The sequence below is a fragment of the Amblyraja radiata genome, chromosome 14 (genome assembly GCF_010909765.2).
Source record: "Amblyraja radiata isolate CabotCenter1 chromosome 14, sAmbRad1.1.pri, whole genome shotgun sequence".
Taxonomy (NCBI): domain Eukaryota; kingdom Metazoa; phylum Chordata; class Chondrichthyes; order Rajiformes; family Rajidae; genus Amblyraja; species Amblyraja radiata.
The window spans coordinates 31,521,309-31,543,371 of record NC_045969.1 but is presented as its reverse complement, the minus strand read 5'-3'; the positions used below and the strand labels follow the sequence as shown (position 1 = coordinate 31,543,371).

The 22,063-nt window shown below is 42.3% G+C and overlaps 2 protein-coding genes across 3 annotated transcripts in view; one reads left to right on the top strand and one right to left on the bottom strand.

The window, feature by feature from the left end:
* nme7 (NME/NM23 family member 7) overlaps positions 1 to 989 on the bottom strand; it is a 125,009-nt gene extending 124,020 nt beyond the window's left edge. Inside the window, exon 1 of the mRNA XM_033033020.1 lies at positions 950 to 989. Within this exon, the coding sequence (XP_032888911.1) occupies positions 950 to 952 (3 nt within the window). The 5' untranslated portion in view covers positions 953 to 989. The remainder of the gene's footprint in view (positions 1 to 949) is intronic.
* A 167-nt stretch (positions 990 to 1,156) lies between these two features.
* blzf1 (basic leucine zipper nuclear factor 1) lies at positions 1,157 to 21,079 on the top strand. 2 transcript variants are annotated; one of them, XM_033033015.1, is made up of 7 exons: positions 1,157 to 1,223; positions 3,685 to 3,762; positions 5,214 to 5,659; positions 7,096 to 7,295; positions 11,494 to 11,622; positions 14,508 to 14,727; positions 18,114 to 21,079. In XM_033033015.1, exons 2-7 carry the CDS (start codon positions 3,732 to 3,734, stop codon positions 18,297 to 18,299), a joined length of 1,212 nt encoding a protein of 403 aa, XP_032888906.1. In that variant the 5' UTR covers positions 1,157 to 1,223; positions 3,685 to 3,731; the 3' UTR covers positions 18,300 to 21,079. The 2 variants fall into 2 exon arrangements, with proteins under 2 accessions (XP_032888906.1, XP_032888907.1); XM_033033016.1 differs by having other exon boundaries at positions 1,194 to 1,299.
* The last annotated feature ends 984 nt before the right edge of the window (positions 21,080 to 22,063 follow it).

The following is a 22,063-nucleotide window of genomic DNA, read 5'->3' as shown; positions in this document are numbered from 1 at the left end:
AGGCCCTTCGGCCCACCGTGTCTGCATCGACCCATCACACATTAACACTATCCTACACACTCTAGGGACAATTTACACTTGTACCAAGCCAATTTTCCTACAAACCTGTACGTCTTTGGAGTGTGGGAGGAAACCGAAGATCTTGGAAAAAAACCCACGTGGTCACGGGGAGAACGTACAAACCCCGTACAGACAGCATCCATAGTTGGGATAGAACCCAGATTTCTGGCACTGCAAGCGCTGTAAGGCAGCAGCTCTACCACTGCGCCGCCGTGCCACCCTTCATTTTTGGTTCTTGATTCACCTACCCAGGGTAAAAGACTCACCCTATCCTCATGATCTTATGATTCCCTCCTCAATCCTTCCTCCCCCTCCCTCCACCACCCACCCCCTTCCTCCCCTCCCTTCTCATTCCTCCCCCTCTCCTCTCCCCCTCCTCCCTCCCTCTTTGCTCCCTCCTTCCTACCCCCTCCTCCTTCCTTCCTCTGCCATCTCCTTCCTTCCTCCCCTCTCCTTCCTTCCCCCTCACTCCTTCCTCCCTCCCCTCACACTTTCTTCTCTCCCTCCTTCCTCCCCTCTTCATTTCCTTCTCTCCCCTTCCTCCCTCTTCTCCTCCTACCCATCCTTCCTCACTCTCTATTCTTACCCCCTCCTTCCTGCTCCTCTTTCCCCTCTGCCTCCCTCCCTCCATCCACCCCTCGCTCCCTCCTCCTCCTACGCTTCAAGTAGTGAAGTCCCTGCCTGCCCAACCTCTCCCTGCAGCTGAGGCCCTCGATTCCTGGCAACATCCTGCACTCTCCCCAGCTTCAAGAGCCGGGTTGAAGGGGATTATTTCGACTACGACCACGACTACACGGACAGTGTGGGCCGAAGGGCCTGTTGCTGTCCCTGCACTGCCCAGAGAAACATTAATTCCCCTGTCCCGGGCCCGCTCCGGGTTCATCCTTACCATGGTCCCCGCGCGTCCCCTCTCCTCCCATGGCAACGGCGCGCACGCGCGCATCGACCGCCCCCCTCCACACCCCAGACTGTTTTCTCCAAACGGAAAACAAAGCATTAATTTCACTCAGTTTTGCCATTTTGTCAAAAGGTGATGATATTTAAAAAATATAAAGAGGTGTTTTGGCGAGGGAGGAGGTGGCCAGGTCAGAGGTCGGGGTGACACGGCACCGGAAGTGCTCCCCGTCGGCGGCGGGTTCACGCAGGCGGGAGCTGTCACTGAGGTGAGTGCGGGCCGGCGACATCAACCTAGAGATCTTCTACATAACAATAGATATTAGATCCCTGATAATATGTAAAGTAAGTGTTTCTGTCGACTTTTTAATATTGTAAATTCGACCGGAATTATAAAAGTCACACAGCACAATATCAGGCCCTTCCGCCCATCTTATCCCTCTAAACCTTTCCCATTCATATACGTGTCCATATGGTTTAGTTTAGTTTATTATTGCCACGTGTACCGAGGTACTGTACTGTGAAAAGCTTTTGTTGCGTGCTATCCAGTCAGATAAAAAATAACTATTCGTAAAAAACTAATATATATATGTAGTATAAAGACTAAACGTGATTACAATCAAGCTGCACAATCAAAATGTACGGATACAGGGTAAAGGGAATAACGTTTAGTGCAAGATAAATACCTCCTTTGGCAAGATACAAAGTGCTGGAGTAGCTCAACGGGTCAGGCAGGTCTGGAGGACATGGACAGGTGAAGGATTGGGATCCTTCTTCAGACTGGGTCACGGCCTGACAGGTCACCTATCCAGTTTCTCCAGAGATACTGCCTGGCCCAATGAGTTACTCCAGCCTTTGTATCCTTCCTAAACCAGCATATGCAGATCCTTGTTTTTCTCTGCTCTGGCAGCTCATTCCATATACCTACAAACCTCTGTGAGAAAAACTTGCCCTTCAGGTTCTTATTAAATCTTGCCACTCTCACCTTAAACCAATGTCCTCTTGATTCCCCTACCCTTGGTAAAAAATTTAATGACAGCCCACCAATATCATGAACGCAATAGTCCAAGTGTCCATCGTGAAAAATAACCCTAGACCTATGCAAGTCAGTCTACATCAAGAATGACGTGTAAGAATCGGGCTAGTAATTTCTTTAGATATACAGAGCTTTTTCTACTCTGTTGTATAAAGCATATACATTATGTTACAGCCTGCCTATGTGTTGTGTAGCCATAGCATCACTGTCCCTTCTTTGTATTGCAGCCTTCCTGTTGGGAAAGGCCAGAAGTTCACTGCTTTTCTTGACTCACTTCTGTAATTTGCCTACGACATTTATCAATCAACCTTGATGGGTCTTCAAGTGCCTTTGAGCCTACACTTCCAGTTTCTCAATACTTAGGACTATCCTTTGCAGGAGAACTATATTCTGCATTCTGTATCTTTCCCTTTGTTCTATCTTTTGTACGGGTTTGGCATAATTCTATTTATATATAATATTACCTAATCTGATTGGATAGCATGCAAAAAAAAAGGTGCCAAATGTATCATTGAACCTCGCAACACATGACAATAATAAACCTAAACCTAGGACAACCACACTGAACTTTGCATTTGCCCTTTTACTTAATCTATTAATATCTCCTTTGACTCTAATATTTCTATTTGCACTCAACAACTAACGTACATTCAAAGGATTGATACACATATCTGAAGTGGAGGTAAATTTTCCTCCATCCTAAGAAACTTCCTTGGAGCACTGCATACCCTTCTGTTCTCAAAGAATGTGGAAGATATAAGGCACTGAAGAAAGTGCAGAATTGTCAGGCCATGCAGTTAAGAAAGGACAAGCAGACCAGGTCTCCTTTCTCCTGAGAAAAGAAGACTGAGGAACGATTTTATAGAAGTCTAAAATAATGAAGGGTGTTAACAAAGTGGATGTAGAGAGAGAACATATTCACTTGTGGGGAAGAGCATAATTTGTAGTCTACATTTTAAAGACAGTCACAAATAATGAATTCATAACAAATCTTTTCCCCTGAAGAGTTGCAAGACTATGGACGCCTTGCAAGATTTGGCTGAAAAATATTATCATTTTGTAGAAATGTATACAAAAGAAGAGCATTATGCTAAATATAAAGGACTGGAGGAACTGAACGGGTCAGGCAGCATCAGGGAATAGACTGATGACCTTTTGGATCAGAACACCTCTTCATTCCATTCCCCCCGCAGATGTGTCCCCCAGCACTTTGTATTTTGCTCAAGATTCCAGCATCTGCTCTTGTGTCTCTAGAGGATTATGTCTCCATGATTAGATGCCTTGCTAAAACCATACCTCGAGGGTGTGTTGAAGAAAATGGTATTACCACATTTACTAGAAAAACGTACAAGAAAGACAGGAATAGAGGGTTGCGCTGATACATTTAGCCTGAGCTTTCTATCAAATCCGATGCTTAGGAATATTGTGAATGTTGTGCACTACTGTCAGTGATTAGTCAGTGAATTGCTATCAATATCACTAATTTCACACTAGTTTGATGCTTCCTGATTCTTGAATAAGTGAACATTTAAGGAGATGACTGGGATTTATTTTGTTTTTCTTTTGTCTTTTCCATTGAGCATTTGGTTCCGTTTATTATTTGCTAAATAGCTGCAGTAGATTTGGATTATTTACAATAGTTTAGTTTGTACTGATCTTTCAGTAACTGACAATTACTTCTCATTTTTCCCCAGATGAAAATCCGTAACAGTACTCCAAAATCCAGCACAATTTTGTGAATATGACAACAGACATCAAAATGGAGACTAAAGGTATTTCAATAGTTGCAAGATTTCGTAATTGTTTCCAAACAGTTTTGTTTATTTAGTTGTATCAAAGGTTGTAGCAATAAACTAGGCTTATAAGTGTATCGATATAAGTGTATCTTTGGTCCATGATGTCTATATTTGCCACTCATTTTCTGATCATTTTGTATAAGAGACGCAATTTATATTTTGACCTTGTTGACATTGTAACATGACGTGTAAACTTCTGGAACAGTGCTTCTTTAAATGTAGCCACAAATTCAGACAGAACTATTTCGTTCAAGATTAGTTAGGAATATTCAGAAAGCCGATACTTCTCTTCCTGACAATCCTTTGCATCCATCATCTTTGGTTCATTGCTGGTAGTATTGGCTTTTGAGTCAGAAGGTTGTGGAGTGGATTTATGTCAGACTATGTGTAAAGTTCAACCAAAGTTACTTAAACAAATCATCTTGGTTACAGGATTTGATGCCTGAGCTGATACTTCAGAACTATTTTTACTTTACTTTTGATTCTAATATTAAAAACAATGACTCAAAAATATTTCTACTGCTTCAGGACTGCAAAAGGTGATAAAATGTTTATATATTTAGCATTTCTCTTTCTCTCTCTGCCTCTCTCCTGGCCCCTCTCTCTCTCTTTCTCTCTTTCTCAGTGGGTGGGTGGATGGATTGATTGATTCCCCTGAAGATGTGTGGGATGGAGGCCATCTGTTTATTGTGTAGTTAAATTTATCAAAATGTACAGTCTGGATATCAGACAATTTGTACGAATCGGCTCATTTAACAAAGTTCATAATAACACAGGAAAGGATCAAAAATATTGATGTAACCATGAGCTTTGTAAATTTAACTTTGTACCAGACAAAGATGTTAGAGAGTCAGCAGTTTTAAAACAGAAGTTCCGACCTGATGCATGTAATTTGGTTCTTGGGTTAAATGTTACCACAGTCCACTGATGATTAACGTTGGTTAAGGTATATGACGACATTTTGTTATTACAGTTTAACTTACCAAGCATTGTATTCAACCAGATTCACGTTTTGAGTAAAAAATCAAAGTGCTTGAGGAGTTGAGCAGGTCAGATGGAGGGAAATGGACAGATGACCTTTTTAGGTTGGGACCCTTCTTCAATCCCTACACTGCACTGAAGAACTTCTACTCCTCTCTCTGATGGATTCTGTGAGATCCTCTCACACATCTTCCGCTCTGATTCCTGCTGCTCTCCTGCTATTCCACCATGTTCTGACCCAGACTCACGGCTACAACCATATGTCTTTCCTCAGCACTTGCCTCTGAAGAGTTCCCACCCGAAATGTCATGTATCCAATCCCTCCATAGATGCTGCTTGACCCGCTGAATTTTGCTCAAAATTCAGACCTTTTGAAATTTGCTCAAAATTCAAACATTCGCAGGGCCTTGCATCCACGTATAAAGTTTCATTGTATAATATTTTAGTTCCAATAGTACGATTCATCCGAGGACCTGGAGATGGAATGGAAACTGAAGTGCCAGCCAAACCAGTGGAAAATACATCAGGAAAAAAGAAAAAAGGTCATCATGCTGCACGAACTAATGTAACATCCAGTTCTTCTCACGTTATCACGAAGCCTGGCATTCTTCAACTTGGAAAAATTCAGCCAAACCAAGCAATTGAAGTAGAAGCCATTAGGATTTTGGTTCCCAAAGCTGCTGTGATTCATGAACTTCCTGCAAAGAGTATAATGCTAACTGACCCTGCATATTCCAATAAAGGTGAATTGTCAAATCAGTTAGAAAATACAATTGAACTCAAGAGAGAGTTGACCGAACTTAAAGCTGCCTTTGAAAAATCTCAGTGTTCAGAAAGAAAACTCCTTCAGGATAAAGGAGGGCTTGCCAATCAAATCCGGGTACAAACGGAGGTGAGATGACATTTTAGCTTGTGTCCTGGTCCTAGATTTGCACAAATCTGTTAGCGCTCAAACCTGTTTATCTCCCATTACCAATTAAAAATTGCTAGAACTGTACAGAAGGTTCTATCGTAATTATGGAAATGGGGTTTGGAGGGAGGATAAAGACAAGGTTCTAGTGGGCCATCCATGGTGCATCTCTAAACGAAACTATCCTTAACTAAGTAATCAATTGGCGTGGACTCGGTGGGCTATCGGGCATGTTTCCATGCTCTACCTCCAAACTAAACTAAAACAAGGATGGTGCCAGGGCTTGAGGGTCTGAGCTACAGGGAGAGATTGGACAGGCTGTGACTTTATTCCTCGGAGCAGGAGGATAATAATAATAATAATAAATTTTATTTATGGGCGCCTTTCAAGAGTCTCAAGGACACCTTACAAAAATTTAGCAGGTAGAGGAAAAACATGTAAGGGGAATGAAATAAATAGTAGAGACATGACTAGTACACAAAGTAAAGACAGAATACAATTCAAAACACAAAATGAGGCAATTAATGCACAGATGAAAAGGGAGGGGGACGTGGGGCTAAGGATAGGCAGAGGTGAAGAGATGGGTCTTGAGGCGGGACTGGAAGATGGCGAGGGACACGGAATTGCGGATCAGTTGGGGGAGGGAGTTCCAGAGCCTGGGAGCTGCCCTGGAGAAGGCTCTGTCCCCAAAACTGCGGAGGTTGGACTTGTGGATGGAGAGGAGACCGGCTGATGTGGATCTGAGGGACCGTGAGGGTTGGTAGGGGGAGAGGAGGTCAGTGAGATATGGGGGGGGGCCAGATGGTGGAAGGCTTTGTAGGTGAGGATCAGGATTTTGTAGGTGATCCGGTGGGAGATGGGAAGCCAGTGAAGTTGTTTGAGGACTGGAGTGATGTGATGCCAGGATTTGGTGTGGGTGAGGATGAAGGGTGACCTCTATGTGTATAAAATGATGAGGGGAATAGATAGGTAGATGCAGTCTTTTATCCAGAGCAGGGGAATCAAGAATCAGAGGGCACAGGTTTAAGGTGAGTGGGAAAGATTTCATAGGAACCTGAGGAGCAACTTTTTCACTGGGTGTATGGAATGAGGTGTCGGAGGTGGTAGTTGAAGCAAGTACTATAACATCATTTAAAAGATATTTGGACAGGTACATGGATAGGAAAGTTTTAGAGGGATATGGGACAAATGCAGGCAGATGGGACAAGTGTAGGGGGACATCTCTGCCAGCATGGGCAAGTTGGGCCGAAGGGCCTGTTTCTATGCTGCCTGACTATGATTCTATAAAACTGAATTTCGGTTAGAAAATAAGAACAAACAAATAGATTGGTTGGAAACCATGAAATTGCAGGGTGAACAGTATACGGGTGCATAAAGATAATAGGACAGTTGCAAGGATTTTAGTTTTTGTCTTCCAGGTGAATCGCGAATTGAAGAAGTTGCTTGTGGCGTCTGTTGGTGATGATCTTCAGTATCACTTTGAGCGCATGGCTCGAGAAAAGAATCACCTAATCCTAGAAAATGAGACTTTGAGTCAAAACCTGTCTCAACTTTCCGAGCAGCTGGAGAGGATGACCATACAATGTGATGTGTGGCGCAGCAAATTCCTCGCAAGCAGGTTTGTAACCTACGGCATTGACTTTTCAAAAATTGTCTAAAACGGACAATTACTTTTGCTCCCACACTTTCCAATTCCTCGTTTAACTTCCATTTCTATGCCTCGAAATTCATCCCTGATTAGTGGCATTGAAAATACTCTATTCAATAACCGCTCGTTTTAATACACCTCTTTATAATGGACTTCGGTTATAGTGGACGGACCTATTGATTGCTGCCCACGCCACCTCCTGCTGCTTTCAGGCCAGACCGCCTGGTGCCAAAGCCAGCCCACACAGCTTCCTCGGCCGCTGCCAGGCCTCGCCTGTCACTGCCGACCCTCACCTGCACTCCGGCCACCATCGAGCCGCTACTATTAACTCCGCCGATCCTTGCCTCTCCCCTGGTCACCAACAGGCCGGGGCTGTCAATTCACTTGGATTCCAGGCCCAGTTCCGGACCCAGAGTTTGAAGAAGGGTCTTGGCCCGAAACGTTACCTATCCATGTTCTGCACAGATGAAGCCTGACCTGCTGAGTTACTCCAGCACTTGTGTCCTTTTGTGTATTAACCAGCAACTGCAGTTGCTTGTTGCCACTACCTATACAATCTTAATACCTTACTCAATTATAGCAGACTATCAGTAATATTGGACAACATGGTCCATTATAATGAGATGCTAGACACAAAATGCTGGAGTAACTCAGCAGGACAGGCAGCATCTCTGGAGAGAAGGAATGGGTGACGTTTTGGGTCAAGACCCTTCTTCAGACAGGCAGCATCTCTTCTCTCTAGAGATGCTGCCTGTCCCGCTAAGTTACTCCAGCATTTTGTGGCTACCTTCGATTTAAACCAGCAGTTCTTTCCTACCTAACCATTACAATGACAGTTTACTGCAGTTCTAACTGCACCATCTGCTTCCAAAATTTGGTTATTGTGGGTGAGAATTGCTCAACTTGAGAAGTTGTTATTCAATTAAAATTCTCACTTTCGAATCTGTTAGATGTTTGTTGAACCACGTTTTCATTATCTGTAAATTTATATTGTGTGTTGGAATGGACCAACATGTTTTGGGTCGGGAAGGAAGAGGAGTGTAATATGTAGCTGGAAGAAGGGATATGGGTGGAACGGGACAGCAGGGAGGTAAAAGAGCAATGATGAGGGAAATGTAGGGCTCGGGGATGGGAGATGGGCATACGGAAGAGAGGAATGGAGCCAGGCTTTGTCCCACTCCCTCCTCTCTTTTCCGGCTTTCTCCCCTAGTCCATCTGTCTGAAGAACAGTCCCAACAGGATCTGTTCCTGTGGATTGGAGGGTGGCTAATGTTATCCCACTTTTTAAGAAAGGCGGGAGAGAGAAAACATGGAATTATAGACCAGTTAGCCTGACATCGGTGGTGGGGAAGATGCTGGAGTCAATCATAAAAGATGACAGCACATTTGGATAGCAGTCCGAGTCAGCATGGATTTACGAAGGGGAAATCATGCTTGACTAATCTTCTGGAATTTTTTGAGGTTGTAACTAGGAAAATGGACAAGGGAGAGCCAGTGGATGTAGTGTACCTGGACTTTCAGAAAGCATTTGCTAAGGTCCCACATAGGAGATTAGTGGGCAAAATGGTATTGGGGGTAGGGTGCTGACATGGATAGAAAATTGGTTGACAGACAGGAAACAAAGAGTAGGGATTAATGGGTTCCTTTCAGAATGGCAGGCAGTGAACCAGGGGCCACAGTTTAAGAATAAGGGGTAGGCCATTTAGAACGGAGATACAAAAACACTTTTTCACACAGAGAGTTGTGAGTCTGTGGAATTCTCTGCCTCAGCGGGCGGTGGAGGCCGGTTCTCTGGAAACTTTCAAGAGAGAGCTAGATAGGGCTCTTGAAGATAGCGGAGTCAGCGGATATGGGGAGAAGGCGGGAACGGGGTACTGATTGTGGATGATCAGCCATGATCACATTGAATGGCGGTGCTGGTTTGAAGGGCTGTATGGCCTACTCCTGCACCTATTGTCTATTGTCTAACCCAAAACGCGTCTATCTATTCCCGCCACAGATGCCGCCTGTCCCACTGAGTTCCCCTAGCAGTTTGTGTTTTGCTCAATATTCCAGCTTCTGCTGTTCCTTGTGTCTCCACAACAAATATCTGCTTGTCTTCAAGTAAATAATTCCCAATAATTTGAAGGACTCTTCCAGAATGGCAGAGCTGGGATCCAGAAGGTGGGAAATACACCTTCATAAAACTAATTGCTATGACTCTGTTCACAATTTATATTAACAATTTTCCCACAAATCATAATTATTTTTTTAGCATTTTGTAGTCAGTACATAATTAGGTAGGATAGCAAGCACTGAAGTGTTCTGTGAATACAAGTGGACATGAATAAACCTGCAGATAAACTGGCATAAAAAAGAAAAATTAAACTTAAACTTAGATATTAGTGAGAAAAATAAAGAGGTCACATATTTAAAAAACACACTAAATGCTTGAGCAACTAAGTGGGTCAGGCAGCATCTCTGGAGAACATAGGTGACGTTTCAGTTCGGGACCCTTCAGTTTTATTGTAAACCAGCATCTGCAGTTTCTTGTTTTCACAAGCCACGTTACTTGGAAATGAAAAACTAACTTCGATAGAGGAGCAAATGGATCTCAGAGTTGAAATAAATGTTTAGAAATATAATGTGGAAACAGGCCCTTCGCCCCATTGAGTTCACACCAATCATCGATCACCCTTTCACACTAATTCTATATTATCCAACTTTCTCATCCACTCCTGATACACTCGGGACAATTTACTCATCTTTAGGATGTGGGAGGAAACTGGAGCACCCGGTGGAAAACCATGGGGTCACAGGGAGAACATGCAAACTTCACACAGACAGCACCTGAGATCGAAACTGGTGCTGGGAGACAGCATCTCTACCAGCTGTGCCGCTGGTAGACAAATGTGTTATGCGATTAATATATATATATTGGGCCAAAGCAAAGACCAATCTAATACTGCAGTTTATTTCTTGAAGAATGAAATTGAAAAAATATGTTTTTCTAAACTATTATTAGACCATAATTGGAACACCATCTACAGTTCTGGTTACCACTTTATAAGTAATGATATAAAATTATTAGAAAGGCTGCAAATAAATAATTAAAATTTGACATCAGGACGGTGGTATCATACTTGTACGAACAAACAGGCCAGGAATGTTTCTTGTATGCCAGGAATTTGTTTATATTTCTTGGAATTCTAAGGGTTGAAAAGGTTGAAGCCTGATTTCCCTTAAACAAAGACGGCTGAGAGGTTTCATAATAGAATAGATGCAGAGAATGTATTTTCACAGTTAGGGAAGAGCCAAAGTAAAACCATTATCATTAACACAGATATCCAAAAATGAAATTGGAATTCAGAAGAAATTTCCTTCTTCACTGAGAGCTCATGAAGTATTGGGGTAAATACCGCAGATGCATTTCAGTGGAAGTAATGGAGGGTGTAAGTTGGAGCAAATGGCATATATCTGTACAGTATATTCTGTATATTAGAGCATTGTGATAATTTAACTAAATGTGCCAAAAACATGATGGCGCGGTGACGCAGCTATTAGAGCCACTGCCTCGCAGCGCCAGAGACCCAGGTTCGATCCTGACCTCAGCTGCTGTCTGCGAGAGTTTGCACGTTCTCCCTGTGACCGCATGAGTCTCCTCCGGATGCTCTGCTTTCCTCCCACATCCCAAAGACATGCGGGTTTGTAGGTTAATTGGTCCTCGATAAATTGCCCCGACTGTGAAGGAGTGGATGAGAAAGTGGGATCATAGAACTAGTGCGAAAAGGTGATCGATGGTCAGCGTGGATTAAATCGGCAAAAACGGCCTGTTTCCATGCTTATCTCTAAAACTAAAACCTGGCATTCTCTAATGGTCAAAATAATTATTGCACAGTAATAAACTTGAAGTAAATTCATAAAAGAGTTTTTTGTTGTTGTTGTAATGCTGCTTGAAGTGTATATCTTTTTAACATCTCAGCTAATAGTTTTCAAGAAATGGCATTCATTTTTATTGTTGAACACTACTGAAGCATCAGAATTTACTTTTAGCACAGGCTCTATTGATCTACAGTGTATCCCTTGGTTCTTGTTTCTTAAATACCTTTTAACTAAAAAAAACCTAATATGCTGTAATTTTCTGAATGAAGTGTTATTTTGATCGTGAAATGTTATTTTGACTCACCAGAGTAATGGCCGATGAGTTGTCCCATTCCAGGATGTCATTGCAACGTAACGTCAGAGAAACCCAAAGTGCCATTCAGGACCTTCTCAACGAGCGTGAGCAATTTCGTCAGGATATGGTTGACTCCCACAGGTATACTTTTATCCTGGAGTGTCTATCACGCATTGTCAATTAAACGGGATGCATCACAGCTTGGTTTGGCATCAGCTCTGCCCAAGATTACAAGAAATTGCAGGGAGTTGTGGGTGTAGCTCAGTCTGCCACACAGACCAGAGAACCCCCCCCCCCCCCATTGACAATTTTTGCTTAACACTACCTCTTTTTTTCTTTCAAGGTACACATGACGATAATAAATCGAAACCAATTGAATAAACTCTGAACTTTTAAATTACCAGCAGTTACAAAGAAATTCCAATGCTCATTGGGAACCAATTAGCTTAAATCAAGCAAATTATCATTGAGTGGTACCCTATTATTGATTGGTATATAAATCTCAGAAATACCTCTATTATAGTAGCTGGTGAACATTTATTTAGATTAAATTAACTCACTACCATCTTTTTTGATCTTGCATTTTAACAACAGTAACTCAATTAGGTTACATTAGCTTGACATTTCCATCCTGAGAAAAGGGTTCTGACCATCTACCCTATCTCGGTTTAGGTTTATTACTGTCACTTGTAGATACAGTGAATAGCTTTGTTTTGCATGGTATCCAATCAGAGCAGATAATCTATATAAAACTCTCTATAAAAATCTTGTTCTCTTCCGGTTTGCGTTGTTTTTACATTTGCGCAAAAACGGTATCCGATAGCGCTACGATTTTTCGCAACCTTACTCGTCATTCTCCTGTGCTGCAAGTGCAACAAGTTTTGTTCCGATCAGTGGAATAGTACAAATGTTATGGTTTAAAAATCGTAAAAACCACCCCTTCCGGCACCCACTGTCAATCACTGGTGGCAGGAGAATAAAGCTGAAGGAGCGGAGTGAGCAGAGTGTGTTGAGAGAGTGCGGTGTGAGCAGCGTGCGGAGAGAGAGCAGCGTGCAGGCAGTCAGTTTACTTTTTTTAAATCTTAAACCGCGCATGCGCAGATTTTTTTCTCCGTAAGCTGTCAGTGGACTTTTATAAAGTCTTCAAAAGCCAAATCTCTTAATAAAATACCGTATTTCTCGGGAATGAAAATGCACCCTCATTTTGAGTTGCTAAATTTTAAAAGATGGTTGGTGGGACATATAATTTCTCACGCTCAAAAAAATAAAAATAAAGTAAGCTATTTGACCAAGACTTCCAAATCTCCTTCATTATGAATTACTGAATGTGTAGGGGGTGGAGGGTGATGGCAGCTGGAGAGATGGTGGTAAAAACGGGAGCACACCAGGACGTTGAATCAGTTGTGATCTTATTGAATGACAATACTTGTTCAAGGGATCAATTGGGGGGAGAGTTCCTTTCACAGCGTGTGGTGAGTCTGGCCAGGGGTAAAGTTGCAGGGAGGGCAGCAGCGTTGAGAAGGAGGGGGTCGGGGATCATGCCAGTAACTCACTCACCACTGCCGCGGCACTCCGGGCGCGGAGCCACCACATTGTGGCCGGAGAGGGAAGCAGCTCGGGTGGCTGCGAGCGGCCTCGGGACCGGACAGCAGAACTGGACGCCACCTCAGCACCTTCTGCCGTCCCGCTCACCTCTGGCAGTGCTCTCCGTCTGAACATCTCTCACCTGCCGCTCGCCGGCCTCGCTCTTGTCAACCGCTTCCCGCAAATCCTTAAATTCAGACAGCCGAGTAACCTCAATTGGTCCCTTGATCGCGCTGTCGGAATTGAAGGATTTGCGGGAAGCGGCTGACATGAGTGAGGCTGGCGAGCGGCAGGAGAGAGGTTTTCAGACGGAGAGCACTGCCAGAGGTGAGCGGGTGCCAGCAGAAAGGGCTGAGGTGGCGGCCGGTTCCGCTGTCCGCTCGCAGCCACCCGAGCTACTTCTCCCCCAGGCCACAATGCGGTGGCTCCGCGCCCGGAGCGTCACGGCAAGTGAGTTGCTGGCATGATCCCCGACCCCACCTTCTCAACGCTCCTGCCCTCCCCACAAATTTACCCCGGGCCAGACTCCCCACACGCTGTGAAAGGAACTCTTCCCTCCTCAGCGGCGCTGTCCTTTTATAGCCGCTTCCCATTATCTGCCAGCAATGAGGGATAGACTTGGCTATCCCTCAGTACAACAACATCGTTCTTAATGTTGCTGTACTGAGGGATAGCCAAGTCTATCTTTCTTGGCTAACAACCTTCCAACTTCGGCTTCCAAGACACATGTAAATTTTCGTGCCTTATTTTTGGGTAAAAAATAGCGTCTTCATTGCCATGAAATTCGGTATTTAAAAACATATAGCACCAAGAAATTTATTTACCACATCATTTGTACACGAACTCCATCCTTCTCTCTTTGTTTCGTAAGATAATGGCAATCCATGTTTGAAATGCACAGTACTGCAAAGACTACCCTGGAAATTGATGGCTTGAAGCAGCATCGACGGCACGTCAGCTGCAAAGACCTTCGCGTGTTACATGTACTGCGGATGAAAGGCACGGAGAATTATGCTAACTAAGAGATCGATCTCTTAGGTAGGCATTATTCTCCCATGCCTTTACTATTTATATTTAATAATTACCATTTTATTATTTTAGTCAGGGTAGGCAGTGCCTACCTTGCCTACCCTGATAGTACGTGTCTGTCCAGTTTCCTCCCACACTCCATAGACAGGTTTATAGGTTAATTGGCTTTGGTTAAATTGTAAAATTGCCCCTAGTGTGTAGGATAGTGTTAGTGTACGGGGATAGCTGGTTGGCGCGGACTCGGTGAGCCAAAGGGCCTGTTCAAGCGCTGTATCTATAGTTTAAATTGTGATACTATAAGTATAGATCACTTAGATAAACATTGCAGCTACCTGCAGTAAAGTGTTCAAATTGTCTAGGTTAGTTCTGCATAAAATAAGCTATCAAGTAATTCATTGTTTTATATTTCACAGATTCCTGGAGGAGCTCTTGGTATCACTGCAGTGGGGCCGGCAACAAACCTACTACCCTAGTGCCCAACCATTCACCACGGCAGAGCTAGCATCCGCCAATCATAAATTAGCCGAGGCTGTAAACTGTCACCTTCTAGGAAAACTAAGTATAAGTAATGCACAAAAGACAAACCAACAGATTGAATTCTGCAACACACCTGCGGAAAAAATGGCTGAAAAGGTATATGATTTTGCAAGGTTCAATGATTCAATTATACTTTATTGTCACATGTATCTAGGTACAGTGACGTTCTTTGTTTTTTCCCTGCATTCCGGTAAAATTATGCAGCAGACATCACCTACGCAGTACACAAAGAATCCCCACGTTTCTGCCGCCAACCAAGTTTCAAAACCTCTTAGTACAGTGTTATCTTCTTCCAACAGCGAACTAAGCTTGCCGCTGCACATGGCCGCAGGCGGCCCACCGGGTACCTCTTTGTTCTCATCAGAGATTATATTGCATGGGACTGATGAAGGGTCTTGACGCGAAAAGTCACCTATTCCTTCGCTCCATAGATGCTGCCTCACCCGCTGAGTTTCTCCAGCATTTTTGTCTACCTTCGATTTTTCCAGCATCTGCAGTTCTTTTTTAAACAATTCTTCAACATTTAACGGAAACATCTCCCGAATCCTGTGCTAATACATCATTAGAAGCTCCTTTTGCAAGTACTGTGAATAACTGAAACCCCGTCCAGTCCCAGTCCCAAACACCAACAAAAATCAAACCTTTTTTACTCGAGATTCCAGTATCTAGTTTCCTATCCCCAAAACACCACCAACGTTTAAATCCATCATTAACATCTTCATTAAAAAAGGGCCATCCCATGCGTCCTTGCAGGCTCAGCCCAACTCCATTCTTAATCTTTCTCACATCTTCATTGCCTCAAATATTCCTATCTTGTTTAGTTTATACAGCTGGAAACAGGCCCTTCAGCTCACTGAGCCCACGCCAACCAGCGATCACCCCGTACTCTAGCTCTATCCTACACACTAAGGAAATTTACAGAAGCTAATTACCACACAAACCTACATGTCTTTGGAATGTGGGAGGAAACTGGAGCGCCCAGAGGAAACCCACGAGTCACAGGGAGAACGTATAATCTCCACACATACAGCACCCAAGATCAGGATCGAACCCGGTTCTCAGTAAGGTCGCAGCTCTACCGCTGTGTCACAGTGCTGGCCATTTAACAAAACCCATCCCATTCATCCTTGCAGGCTCATCCCAACCCCAATCATTCTCACATCTCATTCGCCTCAAAAATTCTTGTTTATTTTATAATACTTCAGTTTTCTATTTAGGTTTTTGTCCATGACCTTGAAATAGTTATTAATTGATTGTTGTCATATTTAAGCTTTCCTGTTGTAAAAGGCCAATTGTAATGCATGATGCGATATGGACAACTCCCATCGTGACAAACGTTTTTTTTAACTTAAGGTGAATAGTTCTTATGTAAGGTGGAAAGTTCGCAGCTCTCTTGTAAGGTTTTTTATGTAAGTTGAAGAGGTTAATCAGATATGAAGGGGCCCAGAGGATGCCATTTGGGATGACTGGCTTTTGGCAAAGAGTGAAAAACAACTCCATATTTGGAGGTGGCTGGTGGTTTTTGTACATTAGATCATGCAATTGGTTTTATTTCTGTACGTATATAAACTCGCGTTTTCTGGTATTTCTGTGTGTGTGCTGCTGGAGATTCAGACGTGAAACTGTTGCCTCTAGGTCCACACCCGTCAGACGTTTAATTAAAGCTTTGTATGGTCTTAAGAATTTGTACTTTGTCTATCTTTTTAAGTGAACTTTTTCATCCTGTTGAAAGGACTGTGAAGGAAGCCATAGAGGTCATAACAATTATGTGTTTCTTGTGGTGCATAAATTCTTCCTTATTGCAGTCTATAACATTGACAATCACACCATGCTTATTGATTTTGCACATAATTAGACTTCCTTCATTTGGTTTCTGTCACCAGCCTTGTCTCTAGCTCACCAAAAAGTAAGGAAAATCCAATTTCTGGGCTTGCTTGTTCATCGTGCAGTTCTGAATGAGATGTAGTTTAATAGTCATACATTCATGGAGCTATAAGCATGGAAACAGGCCCTTTGGCCCAATTTGTCCATGCCGACCTAGATGGACTAGTCCCTTTTGCCTGCATTTCGTCCATATCCGTCTAATCCCTTCCTATCCATGCCATAATTGGATCTGCTTCTACAACTTCCTCTAGTAGCTTGGTCCATTCGCTGAGTGAAAACGTTGCCTCTGAGATCCCTTTTAAGTTTTATTACCCTGAGGAAAATGACTGAACATTCACTTTATCCATGCCTCTCACGATTTTCTATAAAGTCATCACTCAACCTCCCACGCTTCAAATTAAAAAAAGTCCCAGCCTATATAACTTCTCCCCAGGTAACATAGTGGTGAATCTTTTCTGCACCCTTTCCAACTTAATGACGTTTTTTATACAGCTGGGCAACCAGAACTGCACACAGTATTCCAAGTGTGGTCTCATCAATGACTTGTGCAGCTGTATCATTATAGAACGGAACAATATAGGACAGGAACAGGCCCTTTGCCTATCCCAAATAAAATGTCAAGACTAACTCTTATCTGACTTCACATAATCCATATCCCTCCATTCCTTGCATATCTAAATGACCCAACGTTTGTACTCAGTACGCTTCTCAATTACTGCAAACGTTCCAAACGCCTTCTTCACCTTACTGTCCACCTGACTCGCCACTTCAAGAGAGCTATGCACGTACTCCTAGATCTTTCTGTTCTATAACATCTACAGGGTTGTACCATTAACTGTAAATCCTGCACTGGTTTCACATATCAAAGGGGTAATGTACAGAGGCCAATTAGCCTACAACCCTGCATGTCTTTGGGATGAGGTAGGAGACCGGAGCACGCGGAGGAAACCAATGCGGTCATGGGGAGAACATGCAAACTCTGCACAGACAGCACCTGAAGTCAGGATTGAACATGGGTCTCTGGTGCTGGAAGGCTGCAAATCTACCAGCTGTGTCACAGTATTGCCCTAGTTATCGAAGTTGATGAAAAAGTTTACACAATCCACTAGAAATTTGTAAATAAATCAAACAAATCAATGTATATTTTCCCTCTGTGGCCTCCTTATGGTTAAGGTAAAGTAAAGTTCCTAAGGCAAGGAACGCCTAGAGAGAGCGTCACGGTGGTGATGCGGTAGAGTTGCTGCCTTACAGCGCCAGAAACCCGGGTTCGATCCTGACTACGGGTGCTGTCTGTACAGAGTGTGTACATTCTCCTCCGTGACCACGTGGATTTCCTCGGAGTGCTTTGATTTCTACCCACGCTCCAAAGACATACAGATTTGTACGTTAATTGGCTTTGATAAAATTCTAATTTGTCCCCAGTGTGTAGGATAGTGCTAGTGTACAGGGTGATCGCTGGTCGGTGCAGAGTGTGTGGGCCAAAGAGCCTGTTTCCGCACTGCATCTCAAACTAAACTAAACAATAATGATCGTATATTTAGCAAGCTTATTAATCAACTTTACATTTACAAATGTTCTCATCCCATTTCCATTTGCAGGTTTTAAAGATTTTGGATCTTACGGCATGTAGTAAAGGAACAGCTGATCTGCCATTCTGTGATACATCCCCGGCTTCATTTCTCGCCAACAAAAAGAGTATTGGACGATTTCATCCATATACCAGATATGAAAATATTACATTTAATTGTTGCAACCATTGTACGGGAGAATTGACAGTCCTGTGAAGTAGCTTTTTAATGAAGAGAATGGATTTAGGAAACAATGGTCACTATTGTTACATTTTCTTGTTACCTACTTAAGTACTTTGAAGCCATCAAACTTAGTTATTTGTTTAAAAAGAGCTTAATTGCAAGTATTACCTATATTGAAGATGGGTATGTGTGGATTCTAAGAAGCACAGAAATATATTCCACCTTATTCTCATTCTTAAATTTTCTGCATTACCTGAACCTTGGACTTCAGGTTCATGGAATTAAAATGTAAAGCTATGTATTTATTTTTGATGTCTATTTTTGTAGTCAGAAGAACGTGGATACAAGCAGTATTTCTTGGCACAGTTGTCGCAGAGATGATAATGTTCTTAATTCAAACCTAGTAACCTGAGTTCCAACTATGGCAATGCATTTCCTAAGAGGTTCCTTATGAATCAAATGAATCTTCGATTTTGTAGTGAAATATGTGTATGTTTCTGATAAATTCTTGCAAGCTGCTATATTATTTGTGTCCATCGATTTTTTAAATGTAATGTACTATTATAATGTTTGAGTTATTTGACCAACCAAACCCCAATGTCAAATATAAGGGACTATGTTTCATTGATCAATAATCATATAATAATTATTGTTTGGAATGGTGTTTTTATCAACATGATTTTGAGAGAAATTCAATTGTCACTATTTTCTTAGCTGGTACAGATCGTGACAGTGTTTCTATTGAATTCTTAAATCAGTTTGGCTCCAAGCAGATTCTAAAAAATCATGTCGATATAATCAGTTTAATTTGCTTTATTTTGCTTAAAGGAAATGATAAGTTGAATATAGATCACTTCTTCTTCTTCTTGCATATGGCGTGCACAGCCTAAAGTTGTAGGACAACTTGTTCTATTTGATCTTATTTGATTGTGCACACCGGGTTGATTGCATTTGTCGAAACAGGGCGGACCACGTGAAGGTTGCAATCTCCCACCCCGAATATAGATCACCATTCACATCTGTAAATGTGAATGGTGATCTATATTTTGAACATCTTAATGTGCTTCATCACTTTATTCAACACAAGGTCAGCAAGGTTATGTGTACCAAGATACAGTGCAAATAATGCCGTATGTTGGGCAGTACCAAGGATAATATAAATAAGAGAATATAGCGTTAAAACTGCAGAGGAAGTGCAGAATAAAAAACGCAATAATCATGACAAGGTAGATTGGAAGATCAGGAATTCATCCCTAACATGCCAGAGGTCCATTCTGGAGTAACATAATGGCAGGAAAGAAACTGTTCTTGAATCTGATAGTATGTGCTTTCAAGCTATTTTATTTTCTGCCCACTGGGAGAAAGGATAAGAGAGAATGACTGGGGTATGGGTGGTCCTTGATTATGCTGGCTGTTTTCCCATTTATGCAATGGACTGGATTGCATGCACAACTCTGCAATTTCTTGCAGTCTTGGGCAGCACAGTTGCCATATCAAGCTGAAGTGCATCCTAATAGGATGCTTTCTATGGTGCATCAGTAAAAAATTAATGATGATGATACTTTATTGTCACATGTACCTTCGTAAAGTGAAATTCTTTGTTTTGCATACAATCCAGTAAAGAAATTACTATAGATGAGCATAATCAAAGATAAGTACAAAAGTGCAATGATTATAATGTATTAGTACACTTCACCGAGATAGTACAGAAAGAGTTGCCATGTTTCAGACTCTCACAAAGTTTCAAAGTTCTTAAGAATGCAGTCTTATCTTGGCCTTAAAGGCCCGTTGTCCTGGAGGCACCGATCCCCTCCTCCATCCTCCTTCATCTTGAAAAACAGACCTTTTTCCAGCGTCCGCTGCTGTCGCCGGCCGATTCTCTCCACCCTCCTATCCGGTTCCCTATCTTTGAGGTTAAGCAGAAGTCAAGCCTCAGACAACTGTAGATAGGTTCCCGGTTCAGCATTGGGCGAGCCAGGGCTGCTGTCGAGGTATGACCGGAGCTTGCCGAGAGCTTCTGCCGCCTGCGCAGCTCGCTGGTAGCTTTAATAAGAGTCAATGGAGACATGCTGAATTTCCTTAGCCTCCTTAACAAGCGTTTATATGCTTATTTCGACATAGCTTGCTTCGTTACCACATTGACGCTAAAATAATCTGGCCTTTTGCCAAAGAATGTATTAATTGATACTAGAGCTAGATGGTTAGAATCTATTCTGAATAGATTGGTGTTCTTCAAGCACTTTGGCAGTTTTCAATTTCTTTAAAACTCTGTACCACTGATGCATTGATTTTGGCAATCAAATTATGAATTGTCGGTCTGATTAAGTAATTTGGTAATTAAGTGATTTAATGTTTAAATTCTTGGCATCAAATCTGCAACTAAATCTGTGCATTATTCAAATTTAGATCCAGGTGCTCGCCAGAGGAAACCTAGATTTTACAGTCAATCAGATCATTCATGACTAATCAATTGCCTGAAGGATAATTCATGTTCATACATTAAAATTTGGGGATGTTTTGACACAATTTAGTAAGAAACAAAATTTATCCAAAATTGTTTCTACTTGCCCACACATCCCTTGTAGTTGAGAAAACAACTGCCAGGTGTGTTGCTTTTAATGGTGTTTAACGGTGTTGCTTTTATTGGTGTTTAAATTTTTTGGTCTAAGCCTAGGTTTAGAAATAAATCCTTTTACAAATAATTTTCTGGCAAACTAACGATTTTGGTCACAGTTTCCTTTTGTCTGGAAAAATAGTTGAAAAGGCAGAGAGGTAATCTTTAATTTGCTTGCAAAATTGTTGAACAATGCTTGTAAAACTGCACACAGCTGCTGCAATAGGTGACTGAAATAATATACACGATTGCCATTTGATGAATAGTTCCCTTAGAACAAAAGTAGGTTTCCCCATTTTTTCATGAGGTTGAATCCCAATGTCCTTAGATATAAGTAGAAACTTTGCAATAAGTCCCTCGTCCTTCTCGCTATTTAATTAACATTTTCCAAACTCTCTTTAAGGTGCTGATCTCTTCCTTATGTATGGTGCTCAGAAATTCTCATTGTATTCAAGCCGGTACCAAAATAGTGTTTTATCAAGTTTTAAAATACTTTCTTAGTTATGTAATAGAGGCAAGGATCATACTTTTTTGTTAGCAGACAGGAACTTGGCCTGCAGTCATAGACACAAGCAGCATGGAAACAGGCCCTTCGGCTCAACTTGTCCATGCTGACCAAGATGACTCATCGTCACCCATGATTTGGCCAACAGCTGTATCATGCTGAATTTGAAGCTGTGCATAACAAGTCACGGCTATAAAAAAAAAGTAGAACAGAGGCCTGAGCTTGCAGCTCTATGTTGATGGTCAGTGAGATGTTACCAATCCATACTGATAAAAATCTGCCGATGCAGATCAAGCAGATGCAAACTCTGGACGTGATGCATCTTTGTGACTTAAGCTACCCAGTGTAGACACAATCTGCAGGAGTAACTCAGTGGGCCAGGCAGCATCTCTGGAGAAAAAGGATAGGTGACACCTTGGGTTGGGACCCCTCCTCAGACTGGTGCCTTGTAGAAGGTGATACCATGCAAGCCTTGCCATAGCTGTCAAGTGGCCAGCTGTGACTCCAACTGAGTCCTCCTCAATCTTATCTAAAAGCCTCCCCGGCTAACCCGTTTTCTAGAACATTGGAGGATGCTTCCAGATGTTTTCCCTGCATTCTAGTTCATCAGGTCTACCAGCTGTTCGCTAGATCCCTAATGCTATAGAATTGGTGTGTCTTGGATAAAATGCATTTATA